Source organism: Aspergillus mulundensis (genome assembly GCF_003369625.1).
Source record: "Aspergillus mulundensis strain DSM 5745 chromosome Unknown scaffold_14, whole genome shotgun sequence".
Taxonomy (NCBI): Eukaryota; Fungi; Ascomycota; class Eurotiomycetes; order Eurotiales; family Aspergillaceae; genus Aspergillus; species Aspergillus mulundensis.
In genome coordinates, this window is record NW_020797902.1 from 236,803 (window position 1) to 255,614 (window position 18,812).

The following is an 18,812-nucleotide window of genomic DNA, read 5'->3' on the forward strand; positions in this document are numbered from 1 at the left end:
TCCACTGGCGCAACCACCGAGCGGCGACGAGGCAGAGCTCTCCCATCAACAAGCTTATGAATCATTCTCTACATCACTGATTGTACAGAGACATACTGGCTCTCCTACTCTTCTCTATACCCCTTTATACTCTACTTTTCTCCCGCCCTCTCCATTCACCCATTTAGCACCACTCCACAGGTCTCCAGATAACCGTCGAACATGGCGAAGGAAGGCGAGCGGTCAGCTCCGGCCGACAAGGGCAAGGGCAAAGTTGATAATGTCAAAGATCTCGGAGGAAAGAAAGATAAGCCTGAGGAGAAGACACAAGTCAACGGGAAAGAGAAGGATGACGGGCCGCAGGAAGGTAGGCAGCTCGTTCCTGTGATCTTTTGATGGGGGCGTCAATCGACTCCCAGCATCATCTGTTAACAGATCACTAACCATGTTATTTCCTGCAGAAGAGCTCAGTGAGGAGGATCAACAGCTGAAGAGTGAACTTGAGATGCTCGTTGAACGGTTACAGGTATGATGGCGGGTGCGGCCTACTCTTTACCTTGCTGACGCTGACCGATTTGCCGCACTTTAGGAACCGGACACTTCGCTTTACGGGCCCGCTTTGGATGCAATCAAGAATTTTATCAAAACCTCCACCTCCTCTATGACTGCAGTTCCTAAGCCTCTGAAATTTCTACGACCGCATTACGATGATCTGGCTGCGCTCTACGACAAGTGGGCCGCCGGCGCCATCAAGGTGGGTTCAAGACGTTTGATAGCCAAAGCCGGAAACTGATGGTTGGACTCTACTGTAGGATTCTCTGGCAGATATGCTTTCAGTCCTTGGTATGACGTACGGAGACGAAGAGAAGCTCGAAACCCTCAAATACCGACTTCTCACCAAATCGGACGACCTCGGTTCATGGGGCCACGAATACGTCAGGCATCTGGCACTGGAAATTGGTCAAGAATATCAGAACCGATTGAATGACGAGAAGGAAGTACACGATCTGGTTGGTCTCGCGGTTTCACTTGTGCCCTATTTCCTCAGTCACAATGCAGAAGCCGATGCGGTTGATCTTATGAGCGAGCTTGAGATTATCGAGGATCTCCCCGAGTACGTGGACGAGAACACATACTCAAGAGTTTGTTTGTATATGGTCAGCATGGTTCCTCTCCTCACCTACCCTGAGGACCAATCATTCCTTCGCACAGCACACAACATCTACGTCCGGTACAAGGAGCTCACTAAAGCTGTCGTGCTCGCAATTCGCCTAAACGACGTTGACCTCATCAAGAACGATCTCAAGGCGACGTCAGATCGATCAATCAAAAAACAGATGGCTTTCCTGGTTTCCAGGCAACAGATATGGCTCGACGAGCTGGGCGATGACGAGGAAGACGAAGCGTTTATGGAATGTCTGAACAATACCTCGATTCCGAAGCATTTCAAGTCTCTTGGCAAGGAACTCAACATTCTCGACCCGATCATGCCAGAAGACATCTACAAAACTCATTTGGAAAGTAGCCGTGGAGCAGGCCTCACCAATGTCGACTCTGCCAGACATAACCTGGCAAGTGCCTTTGTTAACGGTTTCGCGAACGCTGGCTTTGGCAATGATCAGATGATGATCGTTGAAGGCGACAAGGGCCCTTGGGTCTGGAAGACAAAGGATGATGGCATGCTATCCACCACTGCGTCCATGGGTATGCTACTGCACCGAGATGTTGACACTGGCTTGGACAAGATTGACAAATACACGTACGCCTCGGAGGATCAAATCAAGGCTGGTGCTTTGCTCTCTATAGGTATACTCAACTCTGGCGTGCGGCTTGATTCCGACCCGGCGTTGGCTCTGCTATGTGATACCGAGAACTTGGAGGCGAAAAGTATTTCTATGAGGGTTGCCACGATCATGGGTCTTGGCCTAGCATACGCCGGAACCAATAAGCAGGAGATCCTTGATGCTCTGCTGCCTATTGTGGAGGACTCGTCTGTCGATATGCAACTCGCTGCAATGGCGTCTGTTGCGCTTGGTCTTGTCTTTGTTGGATCATCAAATCACCAAGTCAGCGAGGCGATTGCGACCACTCTCATGGATGAGGAACGTCACAAGCAGCTTAAGGACAAGTGGACTCGCTTCATGGCCCTTGGCCTGGCGCTTCTGTACTTCGGTCGTCAGGAAGAAGTCGATGTGATCCTCGATATCCTCAAGGCTGTCGACCATCCGATGGCTAAGCCCACCTCAGTCCTCGCATCCGTCTGTGCTTGGGCAGGTACCGGCAGTGTTCTGAAGTTGCAGGAGCTCCTGCACATCTGCAACGACGTCATTGAGGAAAGTGACGAGAAGCAAGGGGAGGAACTTGTTCAATCTTACGCCGTGCTCGGTCTCTCATTGATCGCCATGGGTGAAGATGTCGGACAGGATATGATTCTCCGGCAGTTCGGTCACCTGATGCATTACGGCGCCAGCAACATCCGAAAGGCGGTGCCCCTTGCTATGGGTCTTATCAGCCCTAGCAACCCTCAGATGAAGGTTTACGATACTCTATCCAGATACAGTCACGACAATGATAATGACGTTGCCATCAACGCCATTTTCGCTATGGGTCTCTGTGGTGCGGGTACGAAGAACTCGCGTCTGGCCCAACTACTGAGGCAGCTGGCCAGCTACTACCACCGCGATCAGAACTCTCTCTTCATGGTGCGTATCGCTCAAGGTCTACTGCACATGGGCAAGGGCACCATGACACTGAACCCCTTCCACACCGATCGCCAGGTGCTGAGCCGGGTATCGGCTGCTGGCCTGCTGACTGTGCTTGTGTCTTTGATCGACGCAAAGCAATTTATCCTCGCCGAAAGCCACTACCTTCTTTACTTCCTCATCACAGCCATGTATCCGCGCTTCCTTGTTACGCTTGACGAGGACCTCCAGCCACTTCCCGTCAACGTCCGCGTCGGACAGGCTGTTGACGTTGTTGGACAAGCTGGACGTCCTAAGACGATTACCGGCTGGCAGACACAGAGCACTCCGGTGCTGCTTTCTTACGGTGAGCGAGCAGAGCTGGAGGATGAGAAATATATCCCTCTTAGTAGCACCTTGGAGGGTTTGGTTATCTTGCGCAAGGTGAGTCATCTCGATTCAATTTGACTGTAAACAAACACCGCTAACATGATCATAGAACCCTAACTGGCAAGGGGAAGAGAGCTCTGCCTGAGCAACTGGTATTCTTCTGACTGGCATGTAGTGAGATAGATTGGACGCAACGACCAGCGTCCCTATACAGTTTAGGTCGAATGTACTCGGAGAAGTCTAAGTAAAATAGACAACGTCTTCTAACGAGTATGTCTGCTTGTATTGGCTCCAATGTTCCCTGTAGACCGTTGCTGGACTGGAGATAAAGGCAGGATTCCCAAAACCGGTTAGGGCATAGGGCACGTGCGATAAGAAATAATTTTGCCGCATCATAGGCCCGACGAAGCCTTCGACAGAAGAAAGTTACATTCCAACTGGTTGCCTGCATTATATTCAGTTGCAACCCCCGAAAATGAAGCTCGATCCCAAGGCGATCCGCTATCTTACGTCGGAGGATTTCCGTGTGCTCGCAGCAGTATGCTATCACTTCTCCTCGCCCCGCAGTCTCGGCGCAAGTTACTCGAAGATATAGCAGCTAATCCCCGCGCGTCTCAGGTCGAACAAGGCAGCAAGAACCATGAAGTCGTACCGACACCCTTGATTGCCCAAATCTCCGGCCTGCGCGGCGGTAGCGGCGTCAACCGTTCGATCTCAAATCTGGCAAAGACCAACCTCATCGCGAAGGTGAAAAACGCGAAGTGTATGCTTATCCATTCTCGTCTCTCTGCGTCGCCTTTGCCTAACATTGTTTTTCTCCTGATCAGATGACGGTTACCGACTGACCTACGGCGGTCTCGACTACTTGGCTCTCAACGCCCACCAAAAGCAAAAATGCATCTACTCTGTTGGCAACCAGATCGGTGTCGGTAAGGAGTCAGACATTATAGTCGTTGCCAACAACCAGGGTACACAGCGGATTCTGAAAATTCATCGACTCGGTCGTATCTCGTTCCGAACTGTCAAGACCAACCGCGACTACCTACGGAACCGGAGCACGGGATCATGGATGTACATGTCGCGATTGGCCGCTATGAAGGAATTCGCCTTTATGAAAGCGCTACGCGAGAACGGCTTCTCAGTACCAGAACCAATCGCGCAAAACAGACATACCATCGTGATGAGCTTGATTGATGCGTTTCCGCTCCGACAGATTTCCAAGGTTCCGAACCCAGCCCTTCTCTACTCCGAGTTGATGGATACGATTATGCGATTGGCGCGCTATGGCCTGATCCACGGTGACTTTAATGAGTTCAACATTCTTATCAAGGAGGAAGAGGACCCGGAAGCGAAGGGGAAGGGGCGCGAGGGAGAGGATGACGACGCCAACCTCATACTGACCCCGGTCATCATCGATTTCCCGCAGATGGTGTCGATTGACCATGCCAATGCCGAGATGTATTTCGACCGCGATGTGAACTGTATCAAGCGGTACTTCCAGCGGAAGTTCCACTTCGTCAGTGATGTACCGGGGCCTTTCTTCGCAGACGCCAAGAAACAGATGACCAAGAACGCTGGGAAGAGGCTTGATGTTGAAGTCGAGGCCTCTGGATTCTCGAGGAAGATGGCGCGCGAGCTTGAGAAGTATATGAAGGAAGTTGGTGTCGATGGGGATAATGGGGAAGATAAGAACGAGGGTGCTGAGGATGAGGGGGAAGAGGGGTCAGAGTCTGAGGATGACTCTGATGCGCATAGCGAGACAGACACAAAAGACGAGGGGTCAGATAATGCCCTCGATGAGAGTTCTCAGAAGCTCAAGGACTTGCATGTGTCGTGAACTTGCCGTATGCCCCGGTTGAGCAACGGTTGATGGGCCAACTTTACATGATATAATATTAATGACCGTCATGATCAAAAATAGACTTTCTTCTTCCGTCATTATAAGCCAGACTAAATTATTACCCGAAGACCTGAAGAGTAGAACCCAGATAAAGTGCAGCCAATCTATACCGGTAACCCGACTCCGGCAGCCGAAGCGGCCAACCGCGCAATTCCAATCTGCAAAAGTTCCGCAAATCCAAAAGACCGCCCGAACCTCCCCATCACCGACGAACCCCCAATAACACCTCTCAAACACCCTCACCCCCTCAATCCGGACCCGATACCGCCAATATGGTCCGCAAGTGGTCCAAATTCCCCAAGAAGCCCGCCGGCTGGGTCTCGCCCAGCGCACCACTCTCCGAGCGCAAGCAAATCTACCTGTACGTCTTTTCGCCAATCCACTCCATTTCACCCCATTGGAAACATCTCTAACACAAATGGCGAATACAGCCCCGACTTCACAATCGCCCTAGTCCGAACACCCTTCCTCCCACCCCGCTATGCCTCCTTTTACGTCCCCTTGAACTTCAACAAGCTCGACCTGCGCGACTACCTGCAGCGCCTGTACGGCGTTGGCGTCCTCAGCATCCGCAGCTACGTCGAGCAGCAGAAAGTCACAAGACTCAAGTCAATGGGCCGATATGGCTACGGCAAGCTCCGACGACCCCGCTCGCGCAAGAGGATGACGGTTGAGATGAAGGAGCCATTTGTCTGGCCCGAGGAGCCGGCGGATATGGAGAAGTACGCATCCTTTCCCATCTACATTTTGATTCTGTCGTTTGTGCTGGTGTGATGTTGTGATGGGTGCTAACATGGACCTTTTTTTTGCGAGTAGGTGGGAGAAGGACCAGTTCTACAAGGCGGCGAAGTACCAAAATAAGGTCTCGAAGGCGATGCAGCCAGATGCCGGTCAGAAGGCGGATACCGACGCGCGGGAGGAGTACGAGAAGGCGGCGCAGGATATACTCTCTGGGAAGAAGACATGGAGGCCTACGTGGCAGGCTCTGGGGTTGAATTATGATCGGTCGGCGTTTTCGAGGGGCGCGGGGAAGGGTTCTGCTGAGAGCTCATGAGGTTGGTAAGGGGAGTTAGCGATGTAGGAATGGTGACGGTGTAGAGACCGGATACCTTTTTGGTTTGGGATGATTGAATGGTCTGTCCTATTTGAGATCTTTTGTGGGGGAATGAAACCCTCATGGTGTACTTCTCATGGTGTATTAACTGCCTTGTCATGTTTGTATTATATTGTTCCATAAATATGCATATCTGAGATCTATATTTGTTCAAACTTACGTGAGTTGTATACCAGAAGAGAGTAGCGAGTCATAGCCGAGTCCGTTAGGAAGTACGGGGAACCTCAGTCTTCCAAGTCAACCAGAAACGATATGTAATTATATAGCTATGGTATGGATCATCCTAGGTATATGCTTTGATATATAGAGCGGAGCTGTGCAGGTCGAAAGGTAAAAACAATCAAAGGAATAAAGGCTATACATTCATGACAGAGAGGCTAAGTGACGAGCAAAAAGACAAGACGGGAAAGAGGGCAAACATCATAGACGACTCTCGACGAAGTTCATGTGGTGCTGGCCCGGCCAGTGGGCATCAGGCCAGACATGTCGGATAGCCTCCCAAATGTGCCTAGTTCAAGTTAGTAACATGAAGAGGGCGAGAGGACGGGTACGGGAACATACTTGACATATATGATTTCAAGGCCATTGCTAACCTCCGCCGGAACGTCCTTGACATCCTTACGGTTTTGATAAGGTAGAAGGACAGTGGTTACACCGGCCCGCAGTGCCCCAATGAGTTTTTCCTTGATACCACCAACAGGCATTACGCGTCCACGGAGAGAGACTTCGCCGGTCATTGCAAGCTTTGGCGGAACTTCCTTGCCCGAGAATAGCGAGATCAGACCGATGGTGTGTGCGAGACCAGCAGAAGGACCGTCCTTGGGAATGGCACCCGAAGGGCAGTGCACATGCAAGCTGCGGTTCTTCATGATGTTCTCGTTGGGATCGGAAGTTAGGCCGAGCTCGAAGGAGTGAGCCTTGACCCAGGTAAGAGCAACTTCGACACTTTCCTTAAGGACATCTCCTAGTTTGCCAGTGAGTTGGACGCGGCCGTTTCCTGGCATGTCGGCAACCTCAATGAAGAGGATGCTTCCTTGTCCGCCGGTCGAGTAGGCGACTAGGCCGGTTACAACACCTGGGCGGCCGTGCTCCTCGGCAATTTCCTCATCGAAGCGCTCGATTCCGAGGATCTCTTCCAGGTCGTCAACGGTAACGACAGGATTGTAGGACTCGGCCTTGGCACTGTCAGTCGCGTCTGCATACTGAACAGCCTTGTAGCGGCAGATCGAACCGAGCTCCCGTTCGAGGTTGCGGACACCGGATTCGCGAGTGTAAGAGGTGGTGGTCTTATCGATAACATCGTCCGACAGGACAATCTGGGCATCCGAAAGTCCATTCGCTCGGACTTGTTTAGGAATAAGATGTCTCTTAGCAATATGCCTCTTCTCGACAGTTGTGTACCCGGACAGCTGAATTGTCTCCATTCGGTCGAGGAGAGGAGCAGGAATGGTATCCAGCGAGTTAGCCGTCGCTATGAACAGGACCTTGCTCAAGTCAATGGGGATGTTGATGTAATGATCGACAAAGGTATGGTTCTGCTCAGGATCCAAGACTTCAAGCATCGCTGCTGAAGGATCTCCCTGGAAATTAGCACCACCGATCTTGTCGATCTCATCGAGCAGGAACACCGGGTTCGCAACGCCGACTTTCTTAAGACCATTGACAATTACGCCAGGCATGGCAGCAACGTATGTTCTTCGATGTCCCCTGATTTCAGCTTCGTCCCTAACACCACCAAGGGAAATCCTATGGAATTTGCGGCCCAAAGCAGTCGCAACAGACCTCGCCAGACTGGTCTTTCCGGTACCAGGGGGTCCAACAAGAAGCAGAATGGGAGATTTGTCTACCGTCCGCCTAGACGTTAGTGCATTCAGCTTTGACTCAATTGCAGCGCGATCCGACTCTGGGAGAGACGGGATATCCTTCTCGATGTCGCCACCAGAATTGTCCAACTCTCTTGTCAAAGAGCTGATTTGCTGCTCCAGATCTTGGTTCGTCGACTGCTTCAACCTCAGAACAGCAAGATACTCGAGAAGCCTCTTCTTGATCCTTTCGAGACCGTAATGGTCATCATCTAGTTGCTTCCGCGCTGCTTTCAACGTCTCCGGTCCGAGTCTATCTTCAGTCGCCTTGGTCCACGGGATATCCGCAAGATTTTCGAGGTACGTCCGCACAACTCCGTATTCCTGATTCATAGGCATCATCTTCCGAAGCCGCCGCATCTCTTTCTCCGCAATCTTCTGAGCCTCCGGACTGAGCTGGGCCTCCTTTAATCTCTGTTGCAACTCGTCCAATTCGCTGGACTCCTTTTCATCCGCCTCATTATTTCGTCCTCCAAGTCCAGGAGGAGGGGTTCCTGGCGCGCCGGAGATGCCCCGCCTCGATAATAAGTCCCGGATTCGAGGGTCGATTTGGCTAATATCGAGCACTGATCCCGGTGGAATAGTGTCCGTGGAGATAGTGGTAAACTTGACATTGCCGCGGATGTTCTGGTTCTGCTTGGTTAGGATATCAACCACTCTTTCCAATCTAGTCTTGATGTCGAAAGCTGCAAGGACACGAAGCTTGTCCTCAAGGCCAGTCTCTGCAATATCAGCCATGACATCTGCAAGCCTTCCTGCCTGCGACAGGTCAGACTTCGTAATAATCAACTCAAATTTACGAGCAATTAGAGGCGACAAGCGAGGACCTCCTGTATTAGGTATCAATGAGGTATATTTTAAAAGGGTGAGCAGTTCTCGGGAAAGTTGTCTTAATTGCTGGAAGAGTTCTGCGCTTTCTCTGTCGTTCGGAGATGCCTCTATAAATTTTGCTCAACGTTAGTAAACCAGACGTTAAGACGGAGAGATTGCTCATGAACCAACCTATTTCATCATAAAGAATGCACTCTGCTTCGAAGAACGGGCGCTCCTTAAGCACGCGCCTGACTGTGAGGCGCTGAACGCCTTGAACTAGTAGATGCGGCTCCGAATAGGCGCGTCGTTGAACTCCGATGACTTTACCGAGGGTACCGTATCGGAAAAGGTCCTCCTTTCTCGCTTGACCGGCATCAAAAGATTCGAATTCGTCTTTCTTGTCTTCGTCAACAGCACCATTGTCAATGACGTGTTGACCATCCTTGCTCAAGTAGGGCGAGCACAGAGGAATGCAGCCAAAGGTTATCGAGTTCGCATCCCGCTTGGTGGCATTCGTCCGGTCGAGAAGCGAAGAAAGCAGGTTGGCAAGGTCTGGTCGGTTTGAGACTGGGATTCGGAGTGTTGCGCCAGGTAACAGGACGGAACCTTTGGGGAGCGGAACAAGAGATATCTTCATTGGTCTTCCCCCGTTGGAGCCCATCTTGGATAGTTAGGATTCCCGATATGCTGTGAACTGGTTCTTGAGGGTTCAAGACGAGAGGTGATGATTGTGAGGTTGGGACTCGGAGGTGGGGATGGATGGGGAGCCGGGGTTGGAGGCGGAGGGACCGCTTCTTATAAGGTTGTTGGCGCGAGGTTCCAGAACTCGGTGGATGAGTCCGTCGGGGATTCTGGGGAATCGTGATGATCTGAAGATAAGGCGCTTCCGAAGCCGAGGTTCGCTTTGTTACGTCAGTAAGCTCACTTCTCCGCATGACATTTCCTTGGCGGATTGGGGTAGAAAAACAATAAGATTTAGGTCAGGAAGTCATAGCCCATCGATATCATTATTCTTCCTACTAATGATATTTGAGCCAACCTTTTACGATGGCAAACATCCTTGAGCGGTTCCGTTMGTCTGACCTGTCTCTCCGACGCCGGCCCGCACCGTATTGCCAGTGTATCATCTCGGGATCTGTCGCCTAAATGGGCGTAATGACGCGTCACGAAGCACATGGCGCGTAATTAATTCTTGGGAATGCGGATTGCGGAACCGTCTCCGATTCTCAAGCCATACCATCGCAAACTCGGCTTCCTATCCTACTTTTTCCAACAACTTGACAATTCAACTGATTCTTCGGCCATACAGCGCTTAACAATAGACTTAAACACATATTCCTTCTCGAATTGCGTACTTCACAGACGCCCGAATTTTCGCTGTCAACATGGCCACCCAAGCCCCGCCCCCCTCCGCTGACCCCGCGTCTCAAAAGATCTTCACAATCGGCACGCGCAAGTCGAAGCTCGCCCTTCTACAGACAGATCTTGTCCTTGCGGCACTCAAGGAACGATTCCCCGATTATACCTTCAAGATTCACTCGCGCGAAACTGCTGGTGACCAAAACACAACCATTGCGCTCAAGGACTTCACCACCAAAAACTTATGGACTCAAGAGCTCGAGGAACTCCTAGAAGCTGGGTCTGTCGACCTTATTGTCCACTCACTGAAAGGTATATTGTTTGCCATATATCGGCATGCGCCCCTCAATGCTAATCGTTCTCCACTCACTCTAGATGTTCCGACCCTGCTCCCCTCCTCTTGCACCCTTGGCCCCATGATGAAGCGGGAAGACTCAAGAGATGTCCTGGTTATTAAGAAAGATCTTCCCAATATGAGTTTGGCCGAAATGCCAGCCGGCTCGGTTGTTGGAACGTCTTCCATCCGCCGTACCGCGCAACTCGCTCGGAAATACCCGCACCTGAAGGTTATGGACGTTCGTGGCAACATCGGCACTCGACTAGCTAAGCTGGACGCGGAGGATAGCCCGTACACCTGTCTTATCCTTGCTGCCGCCGGTTTACTACGCCTAGAACTTGGAGACCGCATCTACCAGTACTTGGACTCGAAGAACGCGGGAATGCTGTATGCCGTTGGCCAGGGTGCATTGGGCATTGAAATCCGCAAAGGCGACAAAGTCATGGAGGACATGTTGAAGACTGTTGGCCACGATGAGACAACGTTTGCTTGTCTGGCTGAAAGGAGTCTCCTGCGGACTCTGGAAGGTGGTTGCAGCGCTCCGCTAGGCGTTGAGACTGAGTGGATTCAAGACACCGATGGCGCGTCGAAGTTGAGAATGAGGTCCGTCGTGGTGAGCGTGGATGGTAGCGAGCAAGCTGAGATTGAGGTTGATGGGGCTGTTGACTCACCCCAGTCAGCTGAGGAGTTTGGTGTCACGGTAGCCAAAGCATTGGTCGAGAAGGGAGCTGGAAAGATTCTCGCGGAAATTCAACAAAACAAGCAGCTGAAGGTTCCCGTTTCCGAGTCGACCTAAAATTTTGTTTAGGAAAGGAGTTGCTGGCCTCTCCTATACCTGGTTCTTGAGTTGGGTACTTCTTGTTATATTGGAAAGCTTAAGGGCTAGGTTGTTTTACCCCTAAATTAGCCCTCACCTGCATTACTGTATGTATGAAAATTGTGCATAGATCATGGTACATAGTATGACATTGTAAATGTCTCGCATGCAAAGTCGTATCAACCTCTATTCAATGTATTTCCCGATCCTCTAGGGTTGGCTTCCTTGAATTCATCCCACTCCCGCGCTTTCATCGTCTCCTCATCAGCCTTGTCAAGATCATCTTCATCAATCTCTACAGGCTCCGGTTCACCCCCCTTGAGTACGTTACCCTGCCTATGTTCTTCCGCCAGGTACTCTTCAATCGTCATGGTGGGCAAATTATGCCCCGACCGGAAAACGCCGTCGCGGAGCTGCGTGCGACGGTCGAGGAGTGTGAAAGGTTGTAGGGGCTTTCCCTCCTTGCTCAATATCGGTCCATTCTTCCCTCCCTGAAGTAGCTGAGATATCGGCGGGTCCAAGCGATCTGAATAACCTTCATCATTGCCCTTAGCTCTTCCCCGTGCGTCAATCGCCTGCGGCGGCTCAGGCCTAGGCGGCATCTTCCTAACCATCGACAGCATGGAAAGCTCCTGGGCTAACAGGTCCAGGGACTGGAAAGTCTGGTGTGTATATAGATTGATCTCGGCGAGATAGAGTTGCCGTACGTCGTCGTCGTCGCTTTGCAGCTTTTTCTGGTTCTCGGTATAATACTTCACAGCAACGTAAGCGAAGTCCGTCCAGAAATTGTTCAAGGATCAGGCGTTCCCACCTCGAGTTTTTGTTTCAGCTCCTTCTCCTCTCTGAACCTTGTTATTTTCACGTCTCGGCGGGTGGCGGCATCGTTTGTTTGCGTCAGCGAAAACGAGGACGGGTTTGCGACGTATCGCTCATATAGCTTTTTGTCTTTCTGGTTTAAGAGCTCGTAGTCTTCGAGGCGTGCTAGATACTTCTCATATGAACCCAGCGCTCGTTGTAACGTAGCTTCGCGATCTGAGCTGTATGACCTCTGGAGGAGCTCGGCGATGTGATATTCAACGGTTAAGTACCTATCGCAGAGGAATGATTAGACCAAGATGCTACAAGAGAAGTGAGCGCAGTACTGTAGATCGCCTGTAGAAATATCCTCAAGAAGCTCATTCGAGCTGAACATGGATAGCGCGCCGACGAGCCGCTGACATTCCTCGAACTTTGCTATCGTCGCATTGACATTGCTGCGGTAGGTGTCGGAGTTGGTGTCAGGGCGGGTTCCTAGTGCTGTCTTCTCTCGCTTCGCGTCGGTGAACACGGATCGGAGGGTTTGAGGCTGCTCCATTGGGGATCTGGCGCTGAAAAAGATTGGAGAAGTTTGGATAAGGTAGGAATCAAGCTCGGAGCTCCTGGAACGACGATCCAGATTCCGTCGGGGCGGCCACGAGTTTAATTTCCAGGCTGCCCCGCATTCCCCGCCACTCTGTCCAGTCTATAAATCATGTCAACAGTCCCGGTATGGTCTAAGCGGTCCTGGTGTATTATATGCCAATATGGGACACAGAACTTACCAGGCCTTGGATTGGAAACGACTTGATATGGTGTTCGAAGAATGCGCAGGTAAAAAACCTGATTGCTGAAATATATATTTGAGCGAAGGAGAATATTTCGAACCCTTTGGATTAAAGAAGAGTAAATATAAATGGAGTTGCGTTTGTTTCAGTGTTTGCTGCACTTACCCTTAAGCCTCTCTTTTGACTCTGTGAAAGCTTTCTGTCACTTCTATCTCTCTCACTCTTTTCATCTCATTTACCACACCCTTGCCCCATGTGTTTCTAGGTCTCGAGGACAAATTCCACGCCAGTTTGGAGCTGCTGGGCCACTGCGGAAGCTCTCACTTACAATCCACTGCCGACACATCCAGTGTTGCATACATCATGGGAGATGCTTCGTCTGCTGCTGCTTCCTCGTCAGTGGTGAGTCCGTCCTTACCCACTCTATCGAGGGAAACACAAGCCTAGGTGGTACTTAGAGTATCTAACTAACAACTTCACCCAAGACCAGCCCGATTGAGAGGGAAAATCACTTCTCATCGGATGAGTCTGAGGTTGAAATCATCGCGCCGGCCCAGGATGCCTCGCATCGCAGACAGGCCCAGAAAGCGCACTTCGAGGCACTGTCAGTAGCTAACTGCTGTGAGCGCTACTGTTTGAAGGCTAACATGTCGCTAGCCTCGCCAATCGTGCTGTTACCTGTGATGAGAAAGTCGAATTCCCCGAAGAGGCCCAGATATCTACGGCTCGGCTGTTCTCTTCCAAAGGCCAACAGCAAGGCACGCTAGATCCTCGAGAGTATCAGATAGAGTTATTCGAACGCGCGAAAGCTGAAAATACCATCGCCGTTCTGGCCACCGGTATGTATACCGTTGAAGCTGTGTTCCGTTCTCTAATCAGATCATAGGAGCGGGAAAGACCCTAATAGCTGTGCTTTTACTCAAGTACACTATTGAGAAGGAACTCAATAGCCGTGCAGATGAAGAATCACAGCGAATATCTTTCTTTCTAGTTTGTGATACACAGTCTCTTACGAGTGGACGGTGCTGATGTGGACGACAGGTTGATAGCGTGACCCTTTCCTACCAACAAGCGGGAGTCTTACGGAACAATCTCGATGCAAGCGTTGGTCACTTATTTGGAGCTCTTGGCCCTGACCTTTGGAGCCATCAGACTTGGAAGGAATTCTTTCAAAAGTACATGGTCATTGTTTGTACAGCGGAAATCTTACACCAATGCCTACTCCATGCCCACGTTAGGATGGAACAGATCAACCTTCTCATATTTGATGAAGCCCACCATACCAAGAAGGATCACGTCTATGCCAGGTCAGCCCCTTAATATGAGGACTGTGGCTCATGTGCTTACGAAGTTATAGAATAATTCGGGACTCGTATCTCTTAACGGAACCATCGAAACGGCCAAGGATTTTTGGCATGACAGCGTCTCCGATTGACACGAAAGGCGATGTTGCGGAGGGCGCTATGTATGCTACGACAGCTCGCGCCTATATGCTCAGTGGCTAATCGTGTACAGGAACTTGGAGCTGTATCTAGACAGCAAAATTGCCACGGCATCGCAGCTATCTCAGCTACATCAATTCGTTAAGCGTCCTACCGAGGAAGTCTGGATCCATGATAGACTTGACCGTCCTATTGGAACTAAGCTGTACAATCTCATGGAAAGTCGGTTTGGCGACATTGAGGATCTGAAGCCTGTCTTCCGATTTGCATGGCAGGCAAGTTCGGAGCTTGGAAGATGGTGCTCGGATGGAGTTTGGAAGCAAATATTTTCGGCAAAAGTGCTACCGAAACTCCAAGGAAAAACAAATCAAGAAATGTCTCGATTACAAGATGCTAATGAGATCTCTAGTGGCCATACCCTCAGCAGTCCGGATGAGCCGGGCCAGTTAAGCCATAAAGTCGAGATTTTGCGAAGGAAACTCAGGGAGCATTACCAGAGGGACCCAGATACAAAGTGCATTGTCTTCACCACAAGGCGCTACACTGCCTTGATGTTACTGGAGCTCTTCAACGTTTTGGATATTCCAGATCTAAGACCTGGCTTGCTGATTGGCGCCCGGACCGATGATTTGACTGGGGCAAACATATCGTTCCGGCAACAGTTTCTAGCACTGGTCAGGTTCAGGACTGGAGAAATTAACTGTCTGGTAAGTGCTCTGTCGGACTACTGAAATCATGCCGTTCTGACTAGGAACAGTTCGCCACTTCGGTGGCTGAAGAAGGTCTCGATATCGCTGATTGTAACTTGGTTGTACGGTGGGTCAAGCGTTACCAGTATTACTGGACGATGTTAACTGTATAGATTTGATCTATTTAATACGATGATTCAATACGTCCAAAGCCGTGGCCGTGCTCGGCAAGCCTACTCTACAGTAAGTCCTAGAACGAGTGTATGAAACATGCATGCCTCTAACAAGCCCTAAGTATGCAAATATTGTTGAGAAAGACAACGAACTCCAGCGGCAGCGTATTATTGAAGTACAGGAGGCAGAGGTATGTTTCTCCTGACTCAAAGATGTGCAGCTACTCATTCTTTAGCACATTATGCAAAGCTTCTGCGAGACTCTTCCAAAGGATCGAATTTTGGAGGGAAACGACGGCCCGATGGGATCATCGTACATGGGGGAAGAAGAGAGAGCGTATACCATCAAAAGCTCAGGAGCAAGACTGACTTATCACTCTGCCCTGGCCGTTCTCGCACGGTATGCTAGTTCTCTGGTAAGTGTCCTGTCCACGAACGGACCATTCATCATTGACGATACTGTACGATGTAGCAATACGAAGGAGACATGATGGGTCAAGTTACGTATGCGGTACTTCCAAGCAACAATACATATGTTTGCGAGGTGATACTACCGGAGCGTTCCCCTATTCGAAGTGTTACCGGCGCTCCAGCCATGAACAAATCAACTGCAAAACGATCTGCGGCCTTTGACGCTTGTGTTATGCTTAGGAAACACAAGCTGCTTGATGACCAGTTCAATTCCGTCTACCATAAGCGACTACCGGCTATGAGAAATGCGAGATTAGCTATCACCTGCAAGAAGACGAACCAGTACGACATGCTGCAAAAGCCGGCTTTGTGGGCCAAAGACCGTGGTGTGATGCCGGACATTCTATACGCGACGGTCATAACGTTCACGCCCACCAAGCCGCTTGCTCGGCAACTTTCAAGCATAATTCTGCTGACGCGAGGGAGGCTGCCAGTGCTTCCAGGCTTTTCCATATATCTCGAGGAAGATGACGTGCAGACCATAGTTCAGACTATTCCCCTCGAGAAGGCTTGCACATTCTCAACCGAGGAGCTCAGTACTCTCACTGGCTACACGCTCCGAATCTTTCAGGATGTGTTCCAGAAAATCTACAATCCCGAGCCTGAGAATATGCCATACTGGCTTGTTCCAGCAAACACACAAACTGCCCTAGAAGCCAAGGCTGACCCGACAACATGTATCGACTGGGGTACTGTCGCCTTGGGGAATGAGACTGACCAGTTATCTTTCCCAGATGGAACAGATCCAGAAGTCCTCTGCAATCGTTTTGTATACGATCCGTGGGATGGCCGTTGTCGGTACTTCACTGTATCTGTAGAGAAGAGCTTGAAACCTTCGGATCCTCCACCACCTTCCGTGCCCCGCCGTCGGCATATGAACGATATCATGAACTACTGCATCAGCTTGTCGAAAAACTCACGGGCGAATTTCCTCTCGAAGTGCAAATGGGACCAACCAGTTTTCCGAGCGGAATTGGTTCGCCTTCGACGAAACCTGCTGGATACAATGACGGATCAAGAAAAGCAAACGGAGACTGCGTGCTTTGTCTGCTTGGAGCCTCTGAAGATCTCTGTAGTAAGCTATCCATAAAGTCCGACGGTTCTAGTTACTGACAACCCTGGAAGATCCCTGCTTCAGTGGCAGCATCCTGCCTCGCTTTCCCTGCTGTGGTTACTCGGCTCGACGGATACTTGATTACCTTGGACGCTTGCAAGGAGCTTGATCTCGTCGTGACGCCGGAGCTTGCGTTGGAGGCATTCACAAAAGACTCGGACAATACCGAGGAGCACCGTGCTCAGCAAATCCAGTTTCAGCGGGGAATGGGGAAGAATTATGAACGTCTCGAGTTCCTAGGCGATTGTTTTCTTAAAATGGCAACGTCAATCTCGCTGTTTGCGCAAAACCCTAATAATGATGAATTCGACTTCCACGTCAAGAGAATGTGCTTGATTTGCAACAAGAACTTGTTTAACACTGCAGTGAGGAAGGAGATCTATCGGTACATTCGCAGCCAAGGATTCTCGCGGTACGAAAACTGTTCGATTCTAAAGTTTACCGCAACCACTGACCATGATCCATGATAGACATACTTGGTACCCGGAGGGTCTTTCCTTGCTTAAAGGTAAAGACCACAGTAAAAAACTTCTTAAATCGGCAAAGCACCACCTCGCGGAGAAGACAATCGCGGATGTATGTGAGGCGTTGATAGGCGCTTCGCTCCTCTCTGGTGGACCTGATCATCGGTTCGATATGGCTGTTAAAGCTGTGACTATACTAGTCGACAACGAAGACCACAAAGCCTCGTCTTGGAAAGACTACATCTCAGTTTACAGCCTTCCGCCATACCAGATTGCGGCCGCAAGCGGCTCTGAGAAGGAGCTTGCTAAGACAGTTGAAGCAAAACTTGGCTATCACTTCAATCATCCCAAGCTTCTGCATTCTGCATGCACCCACCCTTCCTACCCTTCAGCGTGGGCTACCGTTCCCTGCTACCAACGCCTGGAATTTCTGGGCGATTCCTTACTCGATATGGCCTGTGTGGAAGACTTGTTCGCTCGCTACCCTGATCGAGATCCGCAGTGGCTTACGGAGCACAAGGTAGACCTTTCCCTGACCAAATTGTCAAGACGCTTGCTGACATGGGTATAGATGGCGATGGTTTCAAACAAGTTCCTAGGAGCCCTTGCGGTCAAACTCAGGCTCCACAAACACCTTCGGTTTTTCAGCACACCCCTGATGTCCCGAATCACCAGGTATGCCGAAGAAATCGAGGCTGCCGTACTGGAGAACGAGGCTTCAGTCGATTACTGGACGGGCACAACTGATCCACCCAAAGTGAGCTGCCTGCTGTACGCCTGTATAGCCCGCCTCCAGCTGCTAACAACAACAACAGTGCCTGCCAGACATGGTAGAAGCCTACCTTGGCGCCATATTCGTCGATTCAAACTTCAACTTCACCGTAGTCGAAAAGTTCTACCAGCGCCATGTAAAGCCCTTCTTCTACGATATGGCTATCTACGATACCTTTGCGAATAAGCACCCTACAGTAAGCACGGACTGACCCCTCTTTCTCTTTATAAGCCCACCGAAAGCTAACGCTAAATTAACTAGACCTTCCTGCACAACCGCCTGACAAACGAGTATGGCTGCACAGACTACTGCCTAAAAGCAGGCGAGATCCCCAGCGTCGACGGCGAGCCTCCCCGTGTCCTAGCTGCAGTCATGATCCACGATACCGTCATCGCCGAGGGCCTCGCCTCGTCTGGTCGCTATGCTAAGGTCAAGGCGAGCGAGAAGGCGTTGGATGTGCTGGGAACAATCGGGCCGGCTGAATTCCGGGAGAAGTTCAAGTGTAATTGTCGGGAGGTTGAGAATCCGCCTGAGACGGCTGATCTTGGGACGGCGATTTGAGATACGTGATTGTGCTCTGTCATTCCGTAGATACTAGAAAGCGAGACACTGCTAGCGATCGGGTTTGCGAGATGGATTTCCTGGGGCTCTGGCAATTGGTACTCAATAGAGCCTGATGAAACCATGCTTACTACTTGTTCAAGTTAAAACTCAACAATAAGCTCACGGCGTTCCAAATTGTGGATTGGTTGCCATTTTCTGTAAAATGACAGAGACCAGGAGTTGAATAAACAGTGATTAGTGTATCTAAGCAGTGCCCAAGCATGGTTTGCGGCCACAGGCATAAGATTC

The 18,812-nt window shown here is 50.5% G+C and overlaps 5 protein-coding genes across 5 annotated transcripts; 4 read left to right on the plus strand and 1 right to left on the minus strand.

Annotated features, from left to right (window-relative positions):
• Positions 1–201: 201 nt before the first annotated feature.
• Positions 202–3,195, plus strand: DSM5745_10053 (proteasome regulatory particle base subunit RPN1; the record flags this gene model as incomplete). The annotated part of the gene is made up of 5 exons (XM_026752069.1): positions 202–346; positions 441–505; positions 569–733; positions 792–3,104; positions 3,160–3,195. 5 exons carry the CDS (start codon positions 202–204, stop codon positions 3,193–3,195), a joined length of 2,724 nt encoding a protein of 907 aa, XP_026599131.1.
• Positions 3,196–3,525: 330 nt separating this feature from the next.
• Positions 3,526–6,004, plus strand: DSM5745_10054 (protein kinase RIO2; the record flags this gene model as incomplete). Its single annotated transcript, XM_026752070.1, has 6 exons — positions 3,526–3,588; positions 3,669–3,813; positions 3,878–4,883; positions 5,081–5,311; positions 5,382–5,672; positions 5,767–6,004. The coding sequence occupies 6 exons, from the start codon at positions 3,526–3,528 to the stop codon at positions 6,002–6,004; spliced, it is 1,974 nt and encodes a 657-aa protein (XP_026599132.1).
• Positions 6,005–6,484: 480 nt separating this feature from the next.
• DSM5745_10055 (putative LON domain serine protease) lies at positions 6,485–9,400 on the minus strand (the record flags this gene model as incomplete). Its single annotated transcript, XM_026752071.1, has 3 exons — positions 6,485–6,572; positions 6,626–8,864; positions 8,929–9,400. 3 exons carry the CDS (start codon positions 9,398–9,400, stop codon positions 6,485–6,487), a joined length of 2,799 nt encoding a protein of 932 aa, XP_026599133.1.
• Positions 9,401–10,124: 724 nt separating this feature from the next.
• Positions 10,125–11,231, plus strand: DSM5745_10056 (porphobilinogen deaminase; the record flags this gene model as incomplete). The annotated part of the gene is made up of 2 exons (XM_026752072.1): positions 10,125–10,410; positions 10,474–11,231. The coding sequence occupies 2 exons, from the start codon at positions 10,125–10,127 to the stop codon at positions 11,229–11,231; spliced, it is 1,044 nt and encodes a 347-aa protein (XP_026599134.1).
• Positions 11,232–13,198: 1,967 nt separating this feature from the next.
• Positions 13,199–18,521, plus strand: DSM5745_10057 (putative RNA helicase/RNAse III; the record flags this gene model as incomplete). Its single annotated transcript, XM_026752073.1, has 17 exons — positions 13,199–13,237; positions 13,321–13,439; positions 13,493–13,674; positions 13,722–13,825; positions 13,877–14,142; positions 14,193–14,300; positions 14,351–14,984; positions 15,035–15,093; positions 15,140–15,209; positions 15,262–15,330; positions 15,376–15,555; positions 15,612–16,685; positions 16,736–17,136; positions 17,195–17,708; positions 17,760–17,945; positions 18,004–18,156; positions 18,222–18,521. The coding sequence occupies 17 exons, from the start codon at positions 13,199–13,201 to the stop codon at positions 18,519–18,521; spliced, it is 4,458 nt and encodes a 1,485-aa protein (XP_026599135.1).
• Positions 18,522–18,812: the final 291 nt, after the last annotated feature.